At 43.9% G+C, this 25,626-nt stretch overlaps 1 protein-coding gene across 2 annotated transcripts in view; it reads right to left on the bottom strand.

Annotated features, from left to right (window-relative positions):
* DDX31 (DEAD-box helicase 31) overlaps positions 1-25,626 on the bottom strand; it is a 50,093-nt gene that overhangs the window by 20,214 nt on the left and 4,253 nt on the right. For both annotated transcript variants that reach the window (XM_063353184.1, XM_063353183.1), the window contains exons 7-17: positions 25,016-25,060; positions 23,423-23,464; positions 21,622-21,686; positions 20,684-20,803; positions 20,175-20,281; positions 19,515-19,750; positions 18,989-19,165; positions 16,353-16,412; positions 10,351-10,401; positions 8,192-8,331; positions 2,562-2,643 (exon numbers count right to left, since the gene is read on the bottom strand). In XM_063353184.1, the coding sequence (XP_063209254.1) occupies positions 2,562-2,643; positions 8,192-8,331; positions 10,351-10,401; positions 16,353-16,412; positions 18,989-19,165; positions 19,515-19,750; positions 20,175-20,281; positions 20,684-20,803; positions 21,622-21,686; positions 23,423-23,464; positions 25,016-25,060 (1,125 nt within the window). The remainder of the gene's footprint in view (positions 1-2,561; positions 2,644-8,191; positions 8,332-10,350; positions 10,402-16,352; positions 16,413-18,988; positions 19,166-19,514; positions 19,751-20,174; positions 20,282-20,683; positions 20,804-21,621; positions 21,687-23,422; positions 23,465-25,015; positions 25,061-25,626) is intronic.

Here is a 25,626-nt window from a genome sequence, read left to right as displayed (position 1 = left end):
ATAACAACTTTTTACTAACCTCCACACACCTTCTCTAGAACTCACCAAGTCCCCCTGCCCCCCTCCATAAAAGTTGAAAGATCAAATTTATTCTCTTTGTAGGCAGGTGAACATTCACACACCCAGACATAGCCACATATATATTTTATACACCTAAATATAAAATATACATTTTACAGGCTCTTCAGCTTGCTCCCTGGCTGCACACAGAAGCCCAAAAAATACATGTTCCAACGTGGTACTTATAATGGACTTCAGTTGAGGCATTGAGAACCGAAGAGCTTTATAATGAGGTTGCTGTGTGCACGACTGTAATATATACGTGCCTCAATGCATGCAGAGCTGGTAAGCAAAGCTCACGCTCTCTCGAATGGCAACATCACAAACGGACCAGGTTCAGCCCCTCATAACAAGTCCTCAAGCACTCTCTGTCCTCTGCAACGTCCCACAGCATTCCCAGCTTATTGTACCATCTTTACGGCCAACTTAAAGAATTTAACAGAGATTAACCCTCCTCAAAAGTTGGAAACATGCCCCTGCAGCTTCTGAGAACTCAGTGCAGACCACTTCTAGAGCCTCTGACGGCAATAAAATACAAAGCTAACAAACAGAATGAATCCTTGATTGCATTTAAGGTATTTTTCAATTCCTGAAGAAGCCTATTTGATACTGACAGGACTATTCCATCCCCATTAAATGGTATAGAATTTTTTCCATGAAGAGAAACTCTATTTCTCAGTCCCAGTCCTTTCAGATTCCGAGTCATGCAAAAATAGGTTATTCTGTATTTATAAGTCCCTGCAGCAGATTCAGACCATCCTACGGCCAGAGTAGATATATCTCAGCCCCAGTGAAGTCAACAGCAAAATCCCGTTCACTTTGATGGCAGAGGGAAGAGAGGGAAGAGAGGAATTCAATCCCACCTTTGACTGCAAGAGAAAGGGACCAGCTCTTTCTGTACACGTACTCACGTACAGCGCCTGGCACGTTCGGGCAGCGCTGCTGAGCGGAAAACAGAGGAACAGCTACCTTCAAATACGGTTGGAGTTTTTATTTTTTGGAAGGAAAGGGACAAAGACAAAGGAGGAGCATTTAGAATATTCTGTGCTTAAATGCGTAGAGTGTTTTACAATTTGAAAGCACAGTAGAAATACCAATTTGATCAGTTCTGGCAGCAAACAGGCCTGTTAGCTTTCTGTTGCTGTTCCAAAGGCAAGGATACAAAGGCACGGAGATGTTTAGGCGAGAATTTTCAAAATGTATCAACGATTTTGAACCTCTGCAAGTACTGGGCTCTGACAGTCAACAACATTCAGCAGGCATTTTCTCCTCCCACTTTTCAAAAGTCCAATCATAATTTCGTAGAAAAAACATGCTCTCTTTTTTGCCCACTTTCCATGAAGTAACATTTGTCCTCAAGCCCAGAATAGATAACATTCAATCCCACATCGGCAACCAATGCAAAGTGCAATTTCTGCATAAATGTAATTGTTGAAAAACTCTCCAAAGGAAACCCGAAGTTACCTGCCTGTAAGCACATTCGGGAGAAAAGGAAAGTATTTATACACAGAAGAACTATTTAAAATAAATTCTGCATTAACAAAGCGCAACTAAAGTTACACATTTTTGCTGAACAAGTTAAGAGGTCGTATCCTAGGCACGCTCCAGACATTTAAAATAGAGGCATTACAGGCTGATTGCAGTGAAAAACCGTGCAGCGGTGGGAAAGAGCTTTAAATAGAGCTGTATCTCAGATGAGCCACAGATCTGGCTTCCTGTGAAATATAGGGCACGTAGGAAAACTGAACATCTTTCAAAAGCATGTTTACCAAGAACACCACAGTTCGTAGCAGTCATTCACAGGAAGCGAGAAGGCTCATACATGTATAACAGAAAGAACGAGCAGGCAAAACAGCAACAAGAGAGGAAAAAAAAAAGCATGCTGCATCACGCTTGACGCATTCTTGACTTCCATTCAAAATGAGCTTTCTTGGAGGATTTAATTCACCAGAATGCAGAAACACTCGAGACATCAATTGGAAATGACTGAATTCTGTGAATTAGCAACTTGAAGGCAGATCCGAAGCTTGCCAGAGTCAATGAAAAGGTGCCTGTCAACCCAGTGAGCTTTGGTTTGGGCTCCAAATAAATACAGATGATAAAAAAAAAAAAGCCCTAAGTAACACATCACCAAATACATTTTCCTTATTTCTTCAGAGAAGTTTTGTGTCGTTTGTGATCACCAGCAGTATTTAGTGCAGAAAAGCCAAGGAGAACAGAAACATTGTTGGGGGAAAAAACACAAAGTTTTTGAAGCCAGAAACCTTTACTGTCTGTTACAAAAATATTTGCTGAAGATTTAGAAGTGACTGCTTTTTGGGGACAAGAGTTTAAAGATTGGACAATTGTGATATAAGGCAGTTCTATAATTACTTGCACTGCCTGACATCAGGTATATACCAACCCTCGTATTGTAAAGACAGAAGCTAAGGGAGGAATACTTACGATGTTTAGCTGGTAAATGAAAATTGGAGCAATTCCACATCAGCAGAATAACTCACCTTGCTTCTTGGTCTGTGCAATTTGAAGCGATCATCTTTCATCAGGCTGGATAACACCTTCTCCATCTTTATCTCTGAAACACTGAAGCAACAAAGACAAAAAATTACTCATTTTTCCTACTTTTCAAATATAGAGTGTAACAAGCCTCAGGCTGATAACAGATAGCAAAAAGATTGAGATTTACACATTCAACTTAAAAATTTATCCCTGAAATACATGAGGCCTTATCCCAGACACTCACTCAGCAACCCCAGAAGTGTAACTACGGTAAAATCTCAACCCCAGCTGAACTGCTGCTTTCACTGGTAGAGACACAGTTTTACCCACAATCTTGTCGCCGTTACAAGTCACCACCACACGCTCCAACTCTAACACTGCATCAAAATAACTGAGGGTCGGCTTTCATTTCACTGAAAGTCTCCTCGGTTCTCAACCAGAGTACCTGATTAAAGAAAAATGTTAGGCTTTTAATTATATTTCTGTTGTTTTCATAATTTTTCTTTCCTTGCATTGAAAAGCACCAAGACAGCTGGGAAGCATTTCATTACGTTTTCCAGCAAAAGAGACTCAAAACAGAGTTGATGCAGCTCGTAACATTAATGCTTCTTGTAGAGCTTAACTACAAACAACAGCATCTGTAACCTCCCCTTTGAACCCACAGGGTGCCAAACATTTTATTGTACGTTAGGTGCCACGGGCAGGGAGCAGAAGGCGTCTGCCTTCCTTTGCTTGTGCAAGTGTGAGCAAGAGGCTGACTGAGACACACACACGCAGGCTGGAAAGATGTGCTCTTCTTTTGCTGCTTCTACACCTTGTCTCTCACCACAATTTAACACAATTTAACTCTGGAATCAGAGACCTTGCTCAACCCTCGTTCAAAGGAACTAATTGCCTTGACGTTTATACACATTTTTTCCACCCAACTATGCTCCCCAAACTAAAGAGCTAAAACTAAAGCTGTGTAAAGACACAGCTCCTTCCTCTCACAGTGACTCGGCTTCAGAGGGTAACAACAGGATCCCAAGGAACTTTTCCTATCAAGCGAACTCTCCCGCAGCTTCCTTCCCTCTGGACACATCGCTGCCCTTTCCCACAAGATCTTACATCATTCCAACTTCTTGCTAAGTTTCTTGGGTCAAAGCTCAGAGAGATGCTTCCTGACGGATACACTCACCCTTCAATTCATTTATAGCTTCAAAAGCCACCTCTGTCACCAAATACACGGCTTGATTCCCTTCCCCATTCTGAGAACTCACCTTCCCTCTCATTTGAAGTGTAACGCCAAAGCCCGGCCCGTTAGGGACCCCATAGCATTTTATTTTTTTTTTAAATACAGGAGACTCAGTCAGCTGTCCTAGCCAGGCTTCACACTGGGCATTTATTTTCATTCTGTCAACTCACGTTCCTCCTGTAGATTCAACCAGATGATTTATTCTCCTGTCCTGCTTGCGAGACACTGCTGGGCCCAGATCCTGGAAACGCTTACCAACCTGCTTCATTTTAAAGCGAGCGGTCCTACTTAGAGGTGCATTTACAGAAGGCTACAAATTCTCCCTCCTCTTTAACACTGTCTTGCAGGGCACATGCACGCCAGGTGACACAATACAGGAACAGCTGGGCAGCTCCAGGCCATTAATATTACAGCTGCATCCAAACTGGGTCCCATGTCCAAGGGAATTACTCAGACGATAAAAGCTGAAGTTTGTGGGCCCAAATTTTCAGCAATGGGCAAAGGTCATCTCTAAAAAAGAGATTATTTTCCTTTTTATACCAGAATAAATCATAAATACTGCATGGAAGCCAAGGAGTTCATTTGGGGTTATACCAGTCTAAGGCAGAGAGAAATCTAGGCGGTCCAACAGCTCTCAGACTCCTGAATCTCAGATGGTCAGAAAGAGGTATGCGGTTTCCGAAGGAAGCGCTGCTGATATTCTTTTAGTGTAGAAAGAAATTATAATAAGGACACTCCTTTTCTCTTCACTCAAAGACCTCTAAATGCAAATGCCTGGCTGGAGGAACAGATGAGTCTTTGCCATACCGTGTAACAGGATACCGTGATCCTCGCCCCTTCCCCAGTCCTTCCCAGTTAAAGCAAGAAATACCTTCACTTTTGCAACCTGCCTTTTCAACCTCGGCCAGCTCACCACCGCAACATAAGGAAAGGAAAAGAGACGGTCCAGAGAAACAGCCATCCAGCTGGGAAGGTACAGGCCAGCGTGGCCATACGATGTCCTATATGGGAGACAACCCCATCGCTGTGCAGCTGGGACTCCCGCTGTAGCGGATTCCTCCACAGAGGACGCAGAGAGAGACAGGCGGGGGAGTGACGGGGGAGAAAGGGAAACGGAGCATAAAAAGACAACTGAGGGTTCCTCTGTTTGTTTTTGAAAAGTCTAACAGTAAATTAAAACATAAATGGCAACCACTTAAGCGAGAGAAAAGTATACCACCCCATCTCCCCCCCGCCAAAGGTTGCTTTGACACTGCTATGAATGAAAACGTCAAACCTTTGACATTGATTTGTCTGAGATGTCACCCCCTCTCCCATCCTCCTCCCGCCTGGCGCGCCGCCAGCCCGCAGCCGAACAGATACATGAACCTGGTTCCCAGCGGGGAGCATCGTGTGAGGGGAGCAGGGGAGGGGGGGCAAGCACAAGCGGGGAGAAGGGAGAGAAATGACTCGTGCCTTCACGCTGATGCGTTTTCCTTTATAAATTAGTTAGGCCGCCGTTAGGAGATAAAGAAATTATCTGATAGCTGTCGAGGCAGGTGCTGCTAGATTGCAGTTGAAGGCACTAAAAGAGACATAAGGAGGAAAAAAAAAAAGTGAACCTCACTGACTTTCTTCTGCTTCTTGCCTCCTCTCTTTGAAGGAAAATCTGTTAGTTACGCTTAGAGCTGAGACAGAACATTTTCGAATCTAACATTAAAAAAAAAGAAAAAAACAAAAAAGAAAGAGGAAGTGTACAGAAAACATGAGCGTGCGTGTGCACACACACACACATTTACAGTTTGGTAGAAAAACCACAACTTCAAGCCAAATAAAGACTGAAAAGTAAGTTGCAGAGAGGTGTGCAGCTTCCTTGAGCCCCAACGGGAATTACTGATCTCAGCAGAGCCAAAGTGAGATCGTTTTGGCAAAGGCTAACGCTGCCTTTCCACACTGGAAGCCAAGGAGAGGCTTCAGGTACCGGTGAAAATTAATTGCGAGCGATTTCCAATTTCAAAGGCAGTCATCCCTAATTCCGAAGTGAATTTTCATCCAGGAACAAAGCCACGTCTGCTCTCATTACTTCCGACGCTCAACATTTCTGGACTTACTCCCACGCATGCTGGGGTGGGTGGAGGGGCTTAAGAAAAACTCTGGGTCGGATCCTCATCTACTGTACAGTCAACATGGCACCGCGCATTTACACCAGCTGAAGACTGCGGGGACCCGTCTCATGCTTTGTCTTCTTAGAAATACATATTTTATGAAGTATTTACATTTCAATAAACCCAGCGGGAATTTCATTTTAAAAAGAAAAAAAAAATTAAAAAAAAATTCACAACACACACTCATCCCCAACAAAAAGCAAGAGATTTAAAAATTAAGCAAAGAATAAAAAAATGCAAACTCCAGTAACTTGTGCGGTCCAAGGCAAAAGCTACAAAGACGTAGGATAAAGAAACAAAAATTATCCGTGCTTAAGAGGATCGGTGACAGTCCAACACATGCTGTCTTTCGCCCTCACACTGAATTAAATTGTCAGGATTATCACCATAATGCTCTGTTTATGAAGGGTAACGGCAATTTGTGCTGATGGCACTTGCTGCCTTTAGCTTCAAGCTGCCTTCCTGCATCTTCTCTGTAATTCATCAGCTCTCTTTTCTATCCCGTTGCCCCTTCTCACACCATGCGCTCCTATGTAGGAAGAGCGGAGGACACATGACTGCAAACGGGCCGAATCGCCCACCCATGCCAATTAGACACTCATTTTCTTCCATCTGAAGACAGGGATCAAGGACGGCAGATTACACTCCTTTTTTGGCAAGTCCCTTATCTGCAGGGCAGCCCGTTTCATGAAGAACATAAAACAAACAAACAAGAAAAGACAATCCCCAGAGTTGTTTGGCTCTACTCATTTGAGAAGTGGAGGAAAAAAAAAAAAAATTCACATAAACCTCCCTCTGCTCATTCAGCAGTCTTCTACAGGCTCCTGAAGAACAGTGGCCAGCCCAACAACAGGTCTCCTTAGCAGATCTAATTAGCAGCGTGAGTGATACTGCTCCTTAAACTTGCTAAAAAACAACAGAATCGGATAAGAACATTAACATTTAAAATAAAAAAAAAGGGGGAAATTTCCCTCTCCTTCCTCCAACACTTCCAAAAATATTATAAAATAGAAAAATAGAACTTTCCACTTGGAGTTAAAAATTCACAATTATGTGGGATTTCACCTTTAAATGTCAGTGCTGTTTGTTACATGAAAAAAACCCCTGTCAGCTTAGCCCTCCATGTCTTGCTGGTGTCTGCTTAATAGATAGTTACCTGGGATGATGGATGGCTCTTTGTTAGACCACTAAATGGCTCACAGCCTAGAATAAGCCTGTATTTACTGCCAACATTTGTTTGTTTCAAGGATGCAAAAACCAAATTCGACTCCAAGTAGCTCCACCCGACATAAACACAAGAAATAAAAGAGAACTAATTTGTGCCTGAGTTTACAGGGCTCCATCAACACTAGTACAACACGAAAGGGACTCTACTCGGCTGCTGTTCTGAAGCACCGGGAGGCAGCAGTGCAGGGAGCAAGGGGAGGCACAGAGATCCCGCTGACTGCTGAGGAGGCTGGAGACCCGGGAGCGCTCCTGACTAGCAATGCTGAGCAGCAAGTTGTGTTTTTATCCACAAAAGGACTGTTGTGCAAGCAGAACCGGAGTAAATTCTCATCATGTGTCAGCCATCAGGTAGCCGACTGCACGTTGGGCTGCTCCTTACCCAGCCTGGCTCGCTCTCCTCACCGTCTACTCCCAAGTCCGAGCTAGAGGCGGTGTAAGAGAAGCCTTCTCAGCTAGCTTGGAAGCACACCCCACTTTTGGTCTGCACAGTCCACCCCCCCCTTATTGCCTTCCAGGACCATACCGGGCACCCACCACCTGCAAAAGCCTCTACTATTCCTGTCACAAGCCACTTACACAACACATCGCGGCCAATTACCTGCCAGATACGACCCACGGCTCCCTAGCTATTTCTCTGCCGGATCTCTCCTGAAGAGAAAGCACAATCTCTGACAATATGGTGCTATGCAGGCAGATGGCCAGTTAGCATCTGACAGGCTTGTTTGACTTGTGATCTCCACATAGCCACAATTTGAACCCAGGGCCGGAGAGATAACAACGCAGTGCAAAGGATCTCCGACTATTGTCTCCTCTCTGCCCCTCACCACACACACTCACTCACAATCTGTCACGTTGATGATTTTCACACACTTTCCTTCTCTCCTTTTGCTAGTCTGGGGCCGGTCCTGGATCACAAGAATTAATAAATTCTTATTAAAACCTGCACGAGACACAGTCCCGCTGAAAGTGCCATAGAAGGTTAATTAGCAAGGATGAGCTGAAACTTTTGTTCGCGTTTCTGACTCACTTAATCTTGTGAGAAGCCAGCAAGCTGACATATTCTGCCTCCGAAGGCGCCAGGACAAGCAGGCTGTTCCCGTGACAGCCAATGCGAGCCGTCCTCCCGATCCGGTGGATGTATTCCGCAGGTGAAGCTGGAGCGTTATACTTCAAAAAGGGAACACGAGAAGGGAAAGGAGGAATTAACAGAACACAGCATGTTAATTATAAACGAGACACTCAGCCCGCTCATCTGAAACAAAAGGGATCTTAGCAAAACCCACATGCTGTACCTCCCTCGGAACTGGCCTGTTTATAAAGAGCCCATCGGGCTCATCCCTGTAACCATCACTCAGCCCCCTCAGCCACAGCAGCTTTTTTGACATGTGAATGTGACACATTGGCCAACTTTCAGATAATAGGACAGTTTCCCCATCTCAGTGTCTCTCTTCGCCTTTTACATTTTATTTCTATACAGGCATGTCAGGAAGCTGTTTGCTTCCCTTAAAATAATAAAAATAAAAATCATCTCACAAAGACCTCAAATCAAACAACCCCCGGGACTGCCCATACAGCGCAGGAAGCTGCCTGCTCTGCGTTTGGGAGAAAAGCCGTAAAATAAAAGACAAGGGATTCAAATTTGGACGTGGGCTAAATTGCTTTGTTTTGATTAAAGGAAGTAATAGTGGTTACTGGATAGAAGAAATCTAAGAGAGAGGAGGGAGTAAGTGCTTTCGGCAGCATATGACAGAGGTAGCAATTGTCTTCCCATGTACAACTATCAGGCACTATGAAAATGTTGCTTAAAGCCCCCCCTGATATAGCGGTGCTTCTCATTTACTTCACTGGGAATCAAAACTGCCCAGCCATTTGCAAGATCTGGTAAAGGGTGACATATTTCCCCCCCTTTAACCTCCCCCTATTCTCCCCCCCCCGGCGCTTTCCTGGAAAAATGAACATGCACAGAGATACTGCTCAGAAATGAGCCCTCAGCAGTTTAACTGGAAAAAACCCAACAACCAAAGCCCACTCTAGTGTTTATACCTGTGCCCTCTGGCAAAGTTTCTACTGGCTAGAGGTGTGAGTGAGATGCTGTGAGCAATCTAATTGCTCCCTGCAGGTCCTTGCTCTTGGACACAGCTCTCAGGACAGCTGAGATTTCGCCTTCTGGACACGCAGAAGTCTCCCAGGGCTTTAGGTAATTTGCACTGCATTCTAACACTGGCAACTATATCTTTGGTTAAATTATATTAATATACAGATCTGGGAATTAAAGACTTCACTTCCCCAGCCTTCTCCAACTAGCTAGCTGCCTACACAATCTTTTTTAAAAAACACAAAATTAAAATCAAATTTGTTACCTGAAGCAATGAGGTAGAAATGAAGAGGCTTGGTTGAGGCTCTGTGACCTGTTCGTTTTACCCAGGTGTCACTCGATACACAAGAATCTCTGGATCAGTTTTTCCTCCATTCAACTAATGTTTTTTTAATTATAAATCTTTTATAAGAATGAAACCTGCCTCATGCCCCCAGCTTCCTCTTTGAAATGACAGACTGCTATTTTTAATGTTCAATCCATCTCCCTTAGTTTCTGTTTGTTTTTTTTTTTTTCAAAGACAATATTTCTGTCAACAGCAATGCAGCAGTGTTGCATGGGGTTTGGTTTTTTTTTTCCAGGGGAAATGTGAACTATGCAGTTCTACTGAAAGCCAAACGCTTACAGCTGCCCAGCCCAGCAAAGCCTCACTTGAAACAGGCAGGTCATTGCACAGACGCTATTGGGCTACTCAGTGTTTAACATTAGCATCGCACTTAAATTCCTCATGGAACTGCCTCCCCAGCAAGCTCAGAAAATTAGAAACACAGAACTGCAAGAGAGATGGCCAGTACTTCACAAGATTTGGCTTCCTGTGGGGGGAAACGGAGGGTGTTTCCTCCCAGCCATTACACAGCTGATAACACTGGAGTTATTGAAGAGGAAAACAGACCGTCAAAACCAAACGTATGACAGCAATGCTGTATCCTAGCAAAACCCTGAGCCCCAGTCCTGCAGCCAGGAACACGCGGGTCTCCCACACCTGTAGGCATCAGCACAAAGCAAACTGCAGAAAGAGGGTCTGGACTGGAAAGGGATTTCAGCTGAGCAAGACGGCACTTAACACACAGACACACACACAGCAAACCTACCTGCACGATCCATGTAACTTGAGGCAGGTCTAGGCCACGTGCTGCAACATCCTTTAACATTAGTAAAGAAATTACTTTAGTAAAAACGCTTGGAAGATATCAGCAAAGTAAGCCCTCTTCTGGGATGGAATTATACCAGGAAACAACTGCCTATGCAGGCAGGAATTTTTTGTTCCTAGTCTGGGGAGACATGGACTGAAGGTCAGAGATAATGTTGAGGGTTTAAAACACAAGGAATATTGTTAACAGACTAATACAATAAAAAATTATCTACTACTATGGCCCAAAGCCTGGAGGATATAAACCCACTTATTTCAGGAGAGTGGTGTTGAATTATAGAAGTCTGCTACAGTCCCTTTACATTTTATCCGAGAGAATCAACTGCCCTAATGACAGTGATACCTTTGGTTCTTCAGCTCGTTTCATTGATGACAACAGATCTGCTCACAGGCACCTACTGCCCAAACAGGGAGAGAGGCACAACGAAACCTCTGGAGGGTAACACCACTTCTGAGCACACCTTTCTCCACAGCAAGGGTAAGAACTAAAACCAGGCTGCTAATGAGGGAGAGGAAAACAGCCATAAAGCAAACGGTCAAGGATTCTAGGCCTTGAGCGGAATGTCCAAAGATGCACTGATCTCTACCTACAAGTAATTAGTTGTTTCCTAGGTGATGGTCTGAAGCTGAGGAGCAGAAGACTTGCAGGTCGCCTGGCCCTATGATAAAAGGCCAACAAACAATTTATCAGAATCTGCAGGAAGCTGGAGTACAGCTCGAGGAGAGGGGACTATAGGAGAGCTCTCCCTTAGATTTTCACCACTCTGGCTTTGATTTGGAGAAATAAAACTCAGCCCCAAAGAAAAGGGTCTGAAGCTGCTGTCAGGAGTGTTATTTGATGTGCCAGCTGGTGAGAAAACCCATCAACTTGGAGAAGGACTTGAACGAGACCCCTCAGTTATCTACAGCCAGAATAGCTTAAAAAACATACCCTTTCAAAGTGAAAAGAGAGTTTAAATACTGTTCAAAATGGAGAGGGAGAGCGCAAACACGTTTCAATCTCCCTTCTTGATTTTCTGTTCATTAGCAATGTCCTCACATACTCCTTGGATTTTACATTCACCACGCGCAATAACAGAGCAGGTGTGCAGATTTAACTCTGTTAGGAAATGTTTTGGAACACATGTATCTTTTAGCTAGTTGCAAAATAGAATATATTAAGAACGTAAGCAGGAGCTTAATGTACTAAAAATGTGTCAGCCACCCACTGAAGTGTTTTCATGCAACTCCCACACACGTTAAAAGACTAGGAAGCTGATGTTTTGGCAGCAAAGGCCTCCCCATAAGCACTAGCCAGGTTGCTTTGTGGCTCCAACTGCAGTAAAAGAGGAGACACTTTCCACAGCGCCCACTCTGAAATCATATGCACTTTTGCTCCAACACGCTCATTAAGAAACGACTTGTTCCCGGAGTCAGAGTGAACAGATGTACAAAAAGCCATTTAAGGGAGGTTGGAGAAAATAAATCAAGAGAAGTCAGGGAACGTGTACAGCAGTTACCAGGATAACAAGATTATAAACTCTACAGCACGATCAGACAGGAGTGCTGACGTCTGATCCCGATCTGGCTGGGTCTGTTAGATACTTCCACGCTGACAAGTCTTTGGTCTTTTCCTATACTGTGCTCCTCACCTCCAGTATTCTGGGGAAGGCTGTGTTTGACGAGAGGGCTCTGACCTTGGGACAGGGTCAGTTCCTCAAAAATAAACAGATAGCCAAGCCGTCCCTGTGTCAGGAGTAAGCACCTCCAACGTGGGGAGAGGCAGACGGCAGGGGCAGGAGCCACCCCTCTCACCCATCAGGAGTTTTTCCCTCCTCTTTTAAGACACCTTTTCTCTACCCCTCTGGCTGGGAAACTACTGCCGCAGACAGTATTGTTCTCATGTGCGTTTGCCAAAGCAAGCGGGGAAAGCTGAAAAGGTTAACAGAAAGCCTAATAAATAGCCAGGGACAACAACATTTTAGGCGGTGGTGCTCTCCCATCATCAGCCTTGTATTCACTATTGTTTTCACAATGCCACCAACTCCACTCAGCTGCTACTGACACATATCAGCAGCTATTCTCCTGGGGTTTAGCTTGGCTTTCTTTCAGAAGTGTCTTGGGATTTACTGGTAATTGGAGTGTTTTGCAAACTCTCAAAGATTCCTCAGTATCAGTCCACCTGCGTCTCCTGTAGCTCCTTCTCCTCAAAGACCATCATGGAGATCAGCAAGGTAGAACTAGGATAAAAAGTTTGAGTTGATTTGCCTTCCTCTGCTGGCAGAGCCCATGAGCTTCTTGCTTCTCAGATCTTTAGCAAATACTTGTGGGTCACTTTGCCAGGAAAGGGAATACAACTCCAGCGACAATTATGCGTTTATACTTGCACTACATTTATTCCAGCAGCAGTAATCTGCTGCTGGTGCACTTTGAAGAGGCTCAACAGATTTCCAATGTACAATGTACCACCCTCCCTTCTTTTCCACTGCCCCAGACGGCATTCCCCTTTCCATGCATGACCTCACACCACCATTCCTTAGTAACAAGGAAATCAAGAATATGACACCTCAGCAGGTCACTGCTGATTCCCTGCAATGGGCAATGGAAGGAGAATTAAGTGACCACCTCACAGGAGCAAGGAGAAATAATCTACACCAGCGTAATTTTAAAGAAAACCCAAATGCCAAGCAAACACGATGATGTGAAGCCTTAATCATGTTCCTGCCCTGACTCCAACGGCAAGCCACAGAACGGCACAGTATCGAGGTACAATCCACCCGAGGGCCCCCAGAAATGATGAAATTTCTGCTCCTAACAATTCACATTACCAGCCTGTGCTCCTCGTGGTGGGGTACGGAGGGGTGGGTGCAGGGGAAAGGAGGGCAGGAAGGCCACACCAAAAGCGAGGCATATCACTGCAGAAGATCAGAACCAACGCTGCCACAAAAGTTTTTGCAAGGGCCTTGGTTTGCTCAGTCCCTCTCACACAATTTAATTAGGGCAAAGGAAATTGCTAAAGTTGCTTTTGAAAGACACTCAATGGTGAGGTCTTGAAGGCCCTGAGCTTGACAATTGGCTGCCTACATGAGGCCTAGAAGTACAGATGGAAGGCAGCTTGCTCAGGTGCCAGGCTGTCAGTTGGATTAAAATGACTCATTTATTTACCAAAGAACCTCACAAAGTGCTTTAGCTAACAGGCAGAGAGGGCCTAACGGCTCTCCAAGCTGGGGAAGAAGCTCTCGCGCCTTCCCGGCCTGCCAAAAGTCATTACTGCCGAGTGTGGAAAGCCATCAGCAGGGTAGAGACCCCCGTCGGCAGGGTGACAGATTGGGCTGCGTAATCAGAGGAGGAAGGAGAGAGCACAGAAGCTGTCAGAGGCGAAAGCTCTTGGCTGGGGCCGCCAGAAAACTGGCAAGATGAGTTAGCGTGACTGAGTAAACAGCAAACAATCTCCAAATGATCTTTCCTCTCTCCCTGGAAGAGATGAACTTGTTTAAAAGGCACATCCCAAAGGAAGCCGCAAAGAACTTCAGTGAAGGAGAGAGAAATAGATCTGGATGAGACCCTCTGAGATACACGGCCCTTCTTTATTTTCTTGTCTGCCAGCTTATATTGTCTGGCAAAAATATTTTATGGAATATATTAATATACATATGACACAGAGCAAATTAATAAAAGGAACAGCAGGTCCCATTGCTTACTAGAGCGGAAAGATGGGTGGAGAACATGGCATAAGGGACAAGGGAAGGACGGTAACGTTATTGGTGTTGCTCTTTTGTGAGCCAGGTTTCAAAATTTTGTGGGCACGAAAGGCGATTTTGCAGTGAAAGGAACAGAACCACCTTTCTGCAAAACATTTTTGCTGATATGAAGAAAAGTGTCAGAAAAAGCAATGCCCTCAGAGGCAGAAGGTGGTCACAGCGCCTGGCTGCCCTTTGGACATCTGCGTTGGGGAGGCACCTGTAATGTGGGACTAGCGCAAAGTGTATCTCTATATTAAGGTGTCCATATGGTCCCCATTACTGTGGTAACAGGCCACCTCCTGGTTTCAATGCATTTGTCCTCCCAACATCTCTGTAAGATAGAGCAGTGCTACTATCCCCATTTTACAGATGGAGAGATGAAGCACGGAGAGATTTTGGACTCAGACACGCAACTTACTGTGCTTAACGTGCTAACCATGTGCCAGCTGAGCCATAGTAACCATAACTGCCAGGATTTGCATCCCTGCCTTGCAGTAAATGCAAAGTAGCTTAGATTAAAATGAAGGAGGGTTACGATAAATGCATTACCTTACAGTACCTTCATGGCAACCTAGGTTAATTCACGTTACCTCCTCTTTATGACAGGTCAGGAGCAAACACACAACTATCGCTGCTCAGCTGACATGCGGCTACTTGCCTTGTCGTCACAATTCCGCATCCACTTGTACGGAGCCTGTAGCATGGCAGGAAATCAAACCACATCTCCAGTGTCTCAAGAGGGGGATCCCATCCACTGGGATTTCTTCATCCAACTTATTTTCCTTCATCCAACTTATTTTCCTTCCTACCTTGTCAACAACTCTACATTTCCTGGCAGATTTTTCCTGCCACAGGCTGCATTTCCCCTTCAAACGGTCTCACCCAGGAACCGATATCCCAGTGATTCCGTTTTCTCTTTGTCCGAAATCGAGCATTTACTGTCTTTCTAAACTCATTAAACTGAAATTTGAGTAACAAGACACATCCCTGAAATTTCTCGGTTATAGACAGCATGTGCATGAAGGATAACAAAGTTTAGCTATTTATTATTTAGAATTTGCCCAGCCCTTTTTATGTTCAAAACACTTAACCTACACCACTGAATGATTAAGCTTTGCTATCCTCCTCAGTTGAGATACTTAAGTATTACCTCTGTATACAGGGAAATCAAGTTATAGTTGTTACACTTATGCATTGCAATGATGCATTTTGACCTTGATCCAATCACTGAAGGGTTGCACACACAAGCGGGACCAAGACTACCATGTAACAAGTACAATTTTACAGGTGATAAAATACATAATTTGGCAGCGCAAAATCAAACATTCCTATATACACGGCAGTCCTATTTTGATAAAATTCAGCCCCCACTCTCTGAAAAAAATTGCAACTAGTTTCCTTTAAGAATAATGTGCTGCAAGAACAGGAGTCATTTCAGAGCTGGAGAGGGTTTCTCAGCTCTAATTACTCCCGATCGCTGTAATTTACAAGTTTGCGGTGGGTAGAAATCGCCAAGATTCACACATTTTCAGATCAACAGCTGCCACTATTAGAGAGCAAATCGTGCAGCCTTCTGCACCACTGCAGCAGGCTAGCTGTGGCACCGACAGGTCAGAAACGAGAAGCGGAAGGTGCCACCACAACACAAGGGTGCCAGCAAACTTCAGTAGAGGACAACAATTTCTCCCTCAGCACCCTTGAAGGAAGCTTGAAGGGCAAAGCATGGAGAGCAGCAGAGCATGTGCATTTCTAATGACACCATTCTCTGGTTGGGCTTCCCTTCCATCCCTGCAGGTTTTTGTTTTTAACCTTGGGGTAGTCATTAAGATGGGAAATATCACATTACATCCAATTTACCTGGCAGTTATGGGGCACACTACAAATTAGGACTGCGTTCTATTGACTGCATGTAGAGGGCAAGGTTCCAGATTCAAATGAACGGATTTTTCCAGGCATAAGACCACGCAAAATACTAAGAGGCCTCTTGTATAAGACATACACTTTTTCTGTATACAGTACCTTGCAGCAAAACATCATGTAACAGTTTGCAAAGAAGGCACCAGGCCTTATTTAACATGTGAGATGCAGAGAAAGAAGATGACTTTCCTCAAGGTCAGACAGTGAGCTTGAATTAGAGCTCAGTGCCAAATCCCCTGTTCTACCATTAGATATCAGACAGGCCCGTTAGCATGGAGCTGCAAAGGAACTCTACGTTACTTACAGTGCAAAGCAAGATGCCGGTCTTGGATTTTAGGAACTCCTGGAAGACCTCCGTTCTTTCCTAGAGGATTGAAACAGAAAAATGAAAAGAGTGCTTATGCACATTACAATCAAACCTAAAGCAATCAGCTAACGTAAGAATTTAACAACTACGCCTCATTCACTCTAACATGCACAGCTTCAAAAGCAAAGGAACTGACTTCACGAGTTCCAGTCAGACTCTTTCTGCAAATGGAAAAAAAAATAAAAATCTATGGCATATAGGTGTGGTCCCAGGCAGGAAGGCACAGCATCTGAATGGGGCAAGCCTGAAGGCATTTGGTCAAATCAAAGGAGCCAAGACCTCCATGGTTTGCACAGAAGCACGGCCTGTGTATGTCAAAAAGGAATAACTGTTTTATACGGAGAGAGGATCCACAAAGGATTAGGCAGCAGCAACAGAATAAACTATTTCAGATGGAAGGGGCCTACCATGAAGCACTGGCATACTTTATGGGCAACAGAGGCTTTTGTGAATGCAAGAAAAAGCTGGACATCTTAACTGCTGTCTGTCCAGTCACACAATGGGCAGGATAAGCCCATTTTGTTGACACAGCGATATAGTCACATCACAAGAAATCAGCCTCATCACGTGCCCAATGGGGCGGGCAGACAGTCACTGGACTGACTGTGCAATTAATAAGTATCGGGGATGCTCAGCTGCACAGCTGCTCACGTGAACTGGTGTGGGATAAGTCTTCAAAGTAACAGGGCAGGAGAGATGAGACCTTGGCCAGAAACTCCTGCCCCAGGGGGCAACGAGACAGGACTCCTGGGCCCTGCAGGCAGCTGCCACAGAGCTCCCAGGGCACCCTCCCATGGCCTTCCCACAAGAAAACACCTTGTCCTGGTGAGGGCCACCGAGGCTGCTGAGACAGGGATGGAGGTCCTCCCTTCCCACAAGCATTGAGGCAGGTGCTTCCCAGTCTTGCCCTCGCTGCTGGTCTGCACCAGCAGGCTTCCCACAGCCCCCACTTCTAACACAAGCTCGACCTGCATTGTCGGTCCCAAAACCTTCCTAAGCACACTACAGTTAGTTAAACTAACTACTTTGGGGTGCGGGTTTTTTATCTCAATAAAAGCAACATAAACTGATTCTCCAGCCCACACTACTACTATGGTTACAATCTCTGAGCATCAGTAACCAAAGGCCTCAGTAGCATCTGGGCTTCCCTTGCCAGTACCACCTAATCCACCTACACTCCCTGTCCTTAGCTGTGAGAAACAACCGCACGCTCACACTCCCTTGATCCGATTCCATTTACTCTTTTCCTTGTCAGAGCTCAGGCTGCCTCCGGCCTCAGAAACACCATACCCGCTTCCTTCCTGTTCCATTTGCTTCCTCCTTCCAAAATATCCTTGTTTCCATGTTTCAAGCCTTTTTCCTCAGAGTTCTAGCTGGGGATGAAGTCAATGTCCTGCTACGTTGATGATACAGAAGCAGCCTTCTGTACTTGACTCCCAGCTAGGGGTACTGCTCTAGGAAAGAAGGGAAACTTGGGCCTTGCCGACACACTGAACCCTCTGCTGACAAAAATTAAAGAAGAGAGCACGCTGTATCTTGTTGACAATGACAGCAGCCGTGCTCAGCAGTACCATATGGGATCCACAATTTAGCTCCATTAATGCTCTTAATTTGAAGACATCAAGCACTAATTACACACTGGGTACTAAAAAGGCAAAACCCTTCCCCTGGTGCCAGCTACTTAGTGGTGTTCTGTTGGCTTAACAGCTGGTCAGGGTAGAGTTGGGCCAGACCAGGCCTGCTCACTCGCTCAGGCAGGCAGGTTGAGGAAAGGCCAGACTGCAGGGACAGCAAAGCACATGTTTCTGGTCTCCACAGGATGGGAATGAGTGAGAAAAAACAATGGCTCTTCACCTCTTGCTTCCTCAGAAGAGCTCTATTCATTTACTATCTCTGCTGCACAGCTCAGAGTAGAGCGGTAACTCTCTCCATCACAGAACAAGGGAAGGAGCAGGGGTTGAACTTTCAAGGGAGGTCCCTCAGCTATTGAGAGGAACGCTGCAGTGACAGGTCATTTGACACTCTTTTGGCCTCTCAGCCCTCTGTAGCAAGCTCCAATCTCATCATCCAGGTCTATTCAGCTAAAACCTAGACCTATTTTGGGGTAATTACTGTTATATTGCTATTATTCCATCTCAGGGAAAAGAGCAGTCTGCCAAGACACTGTTCTTCAAAATCAAAGCCCAACTCCTCCATCCTTATCTAATGGGGGCAAGTTTTGAGGCTTGGATGAGGTTTTCCTTTGGCATTAAAAGCTTGTCTTGACTGCACGAGAGAGAATCATGGATATATAAATGGTTTAAGCACACCCACTGGGAATACTGAACGGCTGCCTCAGCCTGCTGAAATAACACCTCTCGCCTCTTCAGCTGTGTTTTTCAGATATAGCTACCAAGGTACTTTCCAGAAGTGGGACAATATTCTTATTCTCATTAGCAGATGGAAGACTGAGGCCCCTAGAGGTGAAATGACTCTCTGTCCTCTCTTCTGCCCTCCTCCCCAAAATAACCACACAATAAATCATAGGGAATAAGGAATAAAACTGCGTATCCTGACATTTTGAGAATGCTTACTTCCTGTTCCATGTTGCCGTGCAGTCGTAGAAAGTGTAAGCATGCAGAGGAGACAGATGAACGTTCAGGCTGTTCTGACTCTAGCCCTCCTGAAAGGACCTTTAGAAGCAGCTCATAGTAGAATTCCACTTGTTCACAGCTGGAGAAAAAGATGATCATCTTGTGGTGTTTTTCAAACTGCAAGATAAACAAGAGAATTGCACATGACCATTTCCACAGGCCTCTCCCAATTCCCTGATTATTATAAGATCTAGATGGCTTCCACTTCTAGAGATATGATTATCCAGGAAAGGATTACAGAGTTTGACACCAACTACTGAGCCCACAAAAGAAGCACAAGCACATGCTGCAGAGGTATCTCAGTGCTAGCACGCGAGACACACCTCAGCTCTCTTGTGGCTCCCTGTACACTAGATGCACTTCAAAGCCCTAGATCTAATCCATGCTACCCTTGACAGAGTAACAGATAAAGGAAGTGGAAAGGACAAAGGGCTACTTCGTAATATAAATGCAAACAGAGTCTCACCTTGCATTTCTCAAGGATAAAAGCTGCTAGCGTGACAAGCCTCAATTTGCTGGGGACCATCATGACATACTGCTTGAGCTTCTCCGGAACAGCAAAGTTTTCCTGGCCCATGCAGTTTGATGAATTATTGGGTTCTGTATCCATTTGTGATGCTGGTTTGATCCCCTTCTGGATTTCATCTGCTATGGAAATGCTGACAGGATCATTCAAACTGATATCAGCCAGCCGTGTTACTCCTGAATCACAGAAAATGAAAAATACGTGAAGACCAGTCTGGGGTGCTGATGGGGAGGGTGGTGATATAGTCAAATAAAAAAACCCAACTAACACAATTCCAGTGAAAAACAGTAAAGGGCAAGGAACTGATGAGCCATGCCTCAGACACGACCGAAGACCTCCATAAACTTTGGTTTAGGGCTTAGCTGCTGCAGACTCCACCAAAAGCATCACAAGATGCTGCTTCAGCCAACTGTGTTATTTTACATTATATAAATGTCTTGACCAGATAGAGAGCATTTGGCAGTCCTGTGTTTTAACCACGTACGCAGAAACCCCCCCCAGATCTTCACTCTATCAAGAGTGCAAGGGTCATGCGGCCTGGCTCAACTCTTGCCTTAGCAACTGACTTCTTGTATGATACTGAGCAGATCTATAACCTACCTTCTGTGAGGGTGGCTGAGAGCAGGACATTCTGACGTCTCTCTCTCTCAGCGTTTAAAGCGTTGAGTATCACCGCTACATCCTTCTCAAAGCCCAGGTCCAAGATCCTACAAAAACAGCAAAGGTGATGAAAGGTGTTGTAGGAATGAATGAGGAGAAAGTCTTAAGGTTACATGAGCCAATTAGGAGTAGGAGAAGTGCTAGAGCTGATCAGATCTTGGGCCCATTTAGCTTCATGTTCCATCTTCAACTTTTGCCAGGGTCAGACACGTCAGAAGACACTGAGAGAATCTCTGCAATTAATAATTGTACAATAATCTGTCCAAAGGGGACATTTCTTCCTAATCCAAATAATCTGGTGCTTGGCTGAGGCCACTGAGCATGAATTGTTTATGATCATGTGCACACGCGCTCTCTCTCACTTTTTAAAAAAATATTTAGTGAGGTATCAAATACAGAGGCAGAGGGTATCATAATTATTTTCCATAACTAAACACTCAGAAGTTTACCTGTCTGCTTCATCAATAATCAGCCACTGAGTGCGACGGAAATGAATACATTCTGTGGACTTGATGTGATCAACCAGGCGACCAGGAGTTGAAATGAGGATATTTATCCCTTTACGTAATCTGTTTAGATTAAAAAAATAATAATCCACAAACATCCAAACCAACAAAAAAACCCCAAACCCCTAAAACATACAGATTAGCAGTAACTCTGGAATAGGAACTCAGAGCGAGGAACTGGAATGTACAGAGGAAAAATTCTTGGCCACAGTAAAATTAGCAGGGACAGTATTTTCCCACTGATTGCAACAGAAATTAATTTCTTGCACAGCTAAATTTTATCCTTGATCATCACTGACAAGCGTTAAGAGGCATACTCAGTGATAAAGGCTTGGTGGAAAGAAATATTAATAATATTAAAAAAATTGAAGCCACCGAAGCTAGTTTTCCTTTTCTAATTGAGTACTTTTTTTTTTACTGTCAAGCGTAAACTTCTTTTTGTGTATGCTTATACACTGAGAAATGAAAATTCCATTTTGGATTACCAGCTTACAATTCAATTCTTGAAAAGGGAAAAGAAAGAGACTTTTAACACCAGGAAATCTCTTCTCCAGAAAGCAATTTCCCCCATAACCAATACTGTAGACAGCACTCGGTGGTAAGCAAATACAGGTGTTTGTCAGAAGAGGGGGAAAAAAAATACTGACACAAGAGATCATCTTCTCAGAAGGCTCATCAACATTTTAGAAATAGACGCAACTGGGGGAAGTGAATACTTCCTGCTGACCCAGTCACTGTGTCTGTGTAAGATCCAGGGGGATCACAGCTTGATCCAAACTCACAATCCTCCCACTAAGAAAAGCACTCTAAGGAAGAGTAACAGATAAAAAGGCTGGAGAGCAGAAGGACCCAAAATACAATTTAAGAAGTTGGCTTCCTACCTGGCTTTTTCCGATTTTCTCTTTTCTCCTCCCATTAGCACACCAGGCACAATCCAGGCAAATGGCTACAGAAAGAAAAACCCAAGACCAATATAGATTCTTCTTAATAAAGAGACAAAGCCTAATCCAAAAATTATGTTTCCTGACAAAAAGAGAAAAGACTGGAGCTGCCAGCAGCGTGCATCTGATTTGATCTAACACATACAGTCTCCGTGCGCTCTCTCACCCACAGCTACATATCAATGGCACCTTTAGTTCTAACCACGTAACTTGCTTCCCACATCGTCTAGGAAGATAGAAATGCAATCATTTTTGCACCACTTCCAATCACATAATAATAATAATTCTTTTCCTTCTCCCCATGTAGCCTAAATGTTCAAAGACAAGCTACAATGCTATTTCTTCATCTTGCCTTTAAGCAATATCTTCCTGCGGCCAAGGAAAATTTAAGAGAAGCACAGGACCTATAAAGTTTATATATGTAGGTACACAGACCTCCACGCACAGCAGTCACCGTGTCTGTGAACATTAAATGTCAGTCTCATTGATATTGGCAGGAGTTTTTGCCACTTACTTTAATGAGGTCCAACCCTTCATTGAATCCAATATTGCCCAGTATTTACAGGGGAGGTAATCAAAGCACAGTACTGCCATTGCCTCACTCGAGAGGACACGCAGGACAGACGCAGCGCACAGCTTGTACGGATTGCACAAATGCGTGACTGGTAAATAGGCTTAAGTTTGCACGGGTCACTGCTTGCCAGAAATGCTCCAACAAAATAGTTTCTACAAAAGAGTTCCTTTTTAAGGTTTAAAATAAGGAAGGCGTCTAAGCAAGATCCATACAATATCAACTCAGCAGCTGGCATTAGAGTACTTGCATCAAGAGCAGCTCACCTAGCCTTCTTCTCTCAGTAATGACACAATCGTATCACACCCTTCAGTTGTTCAGCCCTTCCAAGGTTCAGACAATCTAGATCTTCTGCTTTGGGTCACTATGACAAGTTTACACTGGACTTGAAGGTTACTACACATTACACGTAACAAAGAAAAATTAAAGGGTGGGGGGGTGTCAATGCAGACTTCATCCTTTGAAGGATATCAAAAGTCCACTCATAATAACTTCTAATTACTATGGAAGAAGACTGAAGTACTTCAAACCTCAGCATGACACAACAAAATCTTCCTTGGTAATTCCAGCACTAAAAAAAGACTTGGAAAGTGCTTTATTATTTCAAAGAAAAAACAGAAGAGGGAGTGGGACTAGGGATCAGATAAATGATTTAGATACCTTCTAGCCCCACCGTAAGATACTCTGCCTCAATTAAAAGGAAAGCACTATCATTTAACGATTTTAAAAGCCTTCTAATTTCTCCAGCCATTCAATTGGCAAAGCAGTTCACCAGGTTCTACTCCCCGTCTGAAACCCATCTGTCCAGTATTAGTTTCAGTAAAACGGTACTTGTCATTGTGAGAGTTTCCATTCATAACTCAGACTGAAACAATGGTAGGCACTTCTGAAAACAAAACGCTGTGAAAATCAACTATGCTTGTTTATGAAAACACGGGCAACTAAGGTGCCATAATTAATCACTTAGTTGTTCATTTAATAGCTTAAAACATGCTACAGGGAAATCACACTTAAATGCACTTAAAGACAAACAGATTTATCTTTAAGTACCATGTATCTTGCCAGATGCTGGATTTCCTTAAACATCCAGTTGAATTCACGTGAATGAATTGTTTAGCATCCTACAGCAAGAGGCTCAAGGAATAAAAAGACAGAGCACTGAATTCTTACCTTAAGTAGTTTCTGCATTGTATCAAAACTCTGGAGTGCAAGCTATGGAAATCAACAGAAGAAAGTGAGCTCTGAAGAAATCCCGGGACTACAAAAACAGACTATAAGCCCCTTTGGCTCAAAAAGTAATATAATCTAGTTACGTATATTATCAGAATTCTAAATATGTCCTTAATTTTTCTTTAAGAAGCTGTGTATTATTTTATTCTCTTGCATAATCCTTCTTTTATCATCTTTGGACCTGTTCAAAAACCTCTCTACTGGCTCAGCTCCACAAGCCAGCTCCCAGGACAGTACAGAACTTCTGCTGGCTTCTGTGAACGCCCCAGGCAGAAAACAAGCTGAAGCCACAGAAATTTTGCTCCACCTGAAGGGTAAAAGGGAAAATGGCACAATTTCTGGAAGAAAACCACTATGAAAAGGAAATGCAGCCCAGAGGTTAGTTATCTTCTGGTGGTCAGGGCAGACCACTTTATTCCTTCACCTGACCCACGCAGTGATCATAGCACTAGATCGAAGTCTCCGTTTCCCAGTCAGCAGAACAGAGGCGGGATGTACAAACCTTGTAAACCTGAATGTCTGGTCGGTAGCACGCATTTAGCTGTTGAGTTTCGTGGCAACGAAGACAACCGAGAAACACAATGGTGCTCCCCTGATTCATTCATGGAATGAGTATGTGAGCAGGGCTTAGTTATGGGAGTAAAACTATTTTAAATGCTCTGACTACACATGCTACATGCTATTATTTGCCAGGCTCTCAAGAAAGGCCATTGCTTTCAATACAAGGTAAAAGTAATACAACTGTGATTACAAATTATCTTCATAAGTACTCTCAGTGGCAGCTCTTTAAGCAAGCTTACAAACACTTTCTTACGTGCTTAGTGTTCATACAGCATCCTAGAGGGGCAGTAAGTTTGCTGCTGTAAAAATTTAAACAGCTTCAGAGCTTTCTCCTTTCACGAAACTGAGCTGAGATACTGCAACGCAGGTTGTATAAAATATTGTGCCCCAAACTAGATACCTGCAATCAGTTCTCCATATGGAAGTTATTATCTTTTGACATAGGAAAAAGAAAAGAAAAAAAAAAAGGTTGATACCATCCTCTGAAATTGCCTTTGGAATTGCAAGTAATATAAATCAAATAAGAAGGGAGTTCAGTGGAGAAACCAACTCTCGGTAGCCTCATCTTCAGCATTCACTTATGGATTTGAAAATAGGGCTTTGAAAATTAAACGTATAAACCTACACATTCGCAAAGCTGATTTTGTCGGTTTTACTCAATGCCCTGTGTGAGCTAGGCAAGCTTCTCTCTTCCATGCACTGAGCTAGAGAGTTTCTCCAGTCTTCCCAATTATTTCCCATTGCATGAGGAAAACTTAGAGCTTCCTTCTCTCTTACTTTGGTATGTCACTGAACAGAAATGACAACAGGCATCCAGAGAGCAAACACTCTTTCTGTGAGGGCAAGATCCGGGTAAAAGGACAGACCACACTTTCAAAGACAGTCCCTGGTGGACACACAGCTACACACTAAAAATCAGTGTTCATAAACACCCAGATTCAGACAGAATCAGAGAGAAAAAACGTCACCTACCTCTCTTGTTGGGACTAATATGAGTGCATAAGGCCCATCACTGCGCTGCAAACAGAGAAGACGAGGTCCACTAAGAAGAATGTCGCACTGATCCACAGAGCAATTCCACTTCTAACTGTTATTAGGGGACCAAGTGAATTCTGAAGGGTTTTGTACACAACAGTTTGGGGTATTCCCCTCCCAGCTTTTTTTAAAAAAAACCATCAACAGTCTTTCAAATATCAATACTGCATTGCCTTCTCTTTCCTGCTTGGAGACCTACTCACAGTCCTACCCAACATTTTATTCCATACACATATTGTTTAACTCTTGTACTTCTGAGTTGCAGAAACACTCTCATGTTTGATGCACAGCAACAACCTGTAGGTAGCAGCTGCAGAAAGTAACAGTCCAGGATGGGCTGGAAACATTTCAACCCATAAGGAAAGTCAGGATAATCTCTTTCCAAAAAACACACACGAGACAGCAGATCTGCAGCAGTACTTTTTGGTCAAACAGACCATCCAAACTGGGAGCTATTATCAAATCTCCCTCCATGTCAGAGATTAGAAACTTATTATTCCTAAAGACACGGCAGTAGCCTTTGTTTTCAGTTCTCCCAGCTTCCAAGC

The sequence above is a fragment of the Chroicocephalus ridibundus genome, chromosome 15 (genome assembly GCF_963924245.1).
Source record: "Chroicocephalus ridibundus chromosome 15, bChrRid1.1, whole genome shotgun sequence".
NCBI lineage: Eukaryota > Metazoa > Chordata > Aves > Charadriiformes > Laridae > Chroicocephalus > Chroicocephalus ridibundus.
Note: the sequence above shows the minus strand (reverse complement) of the source record. Positions and strands in the feature narration are given on the sequence as shown.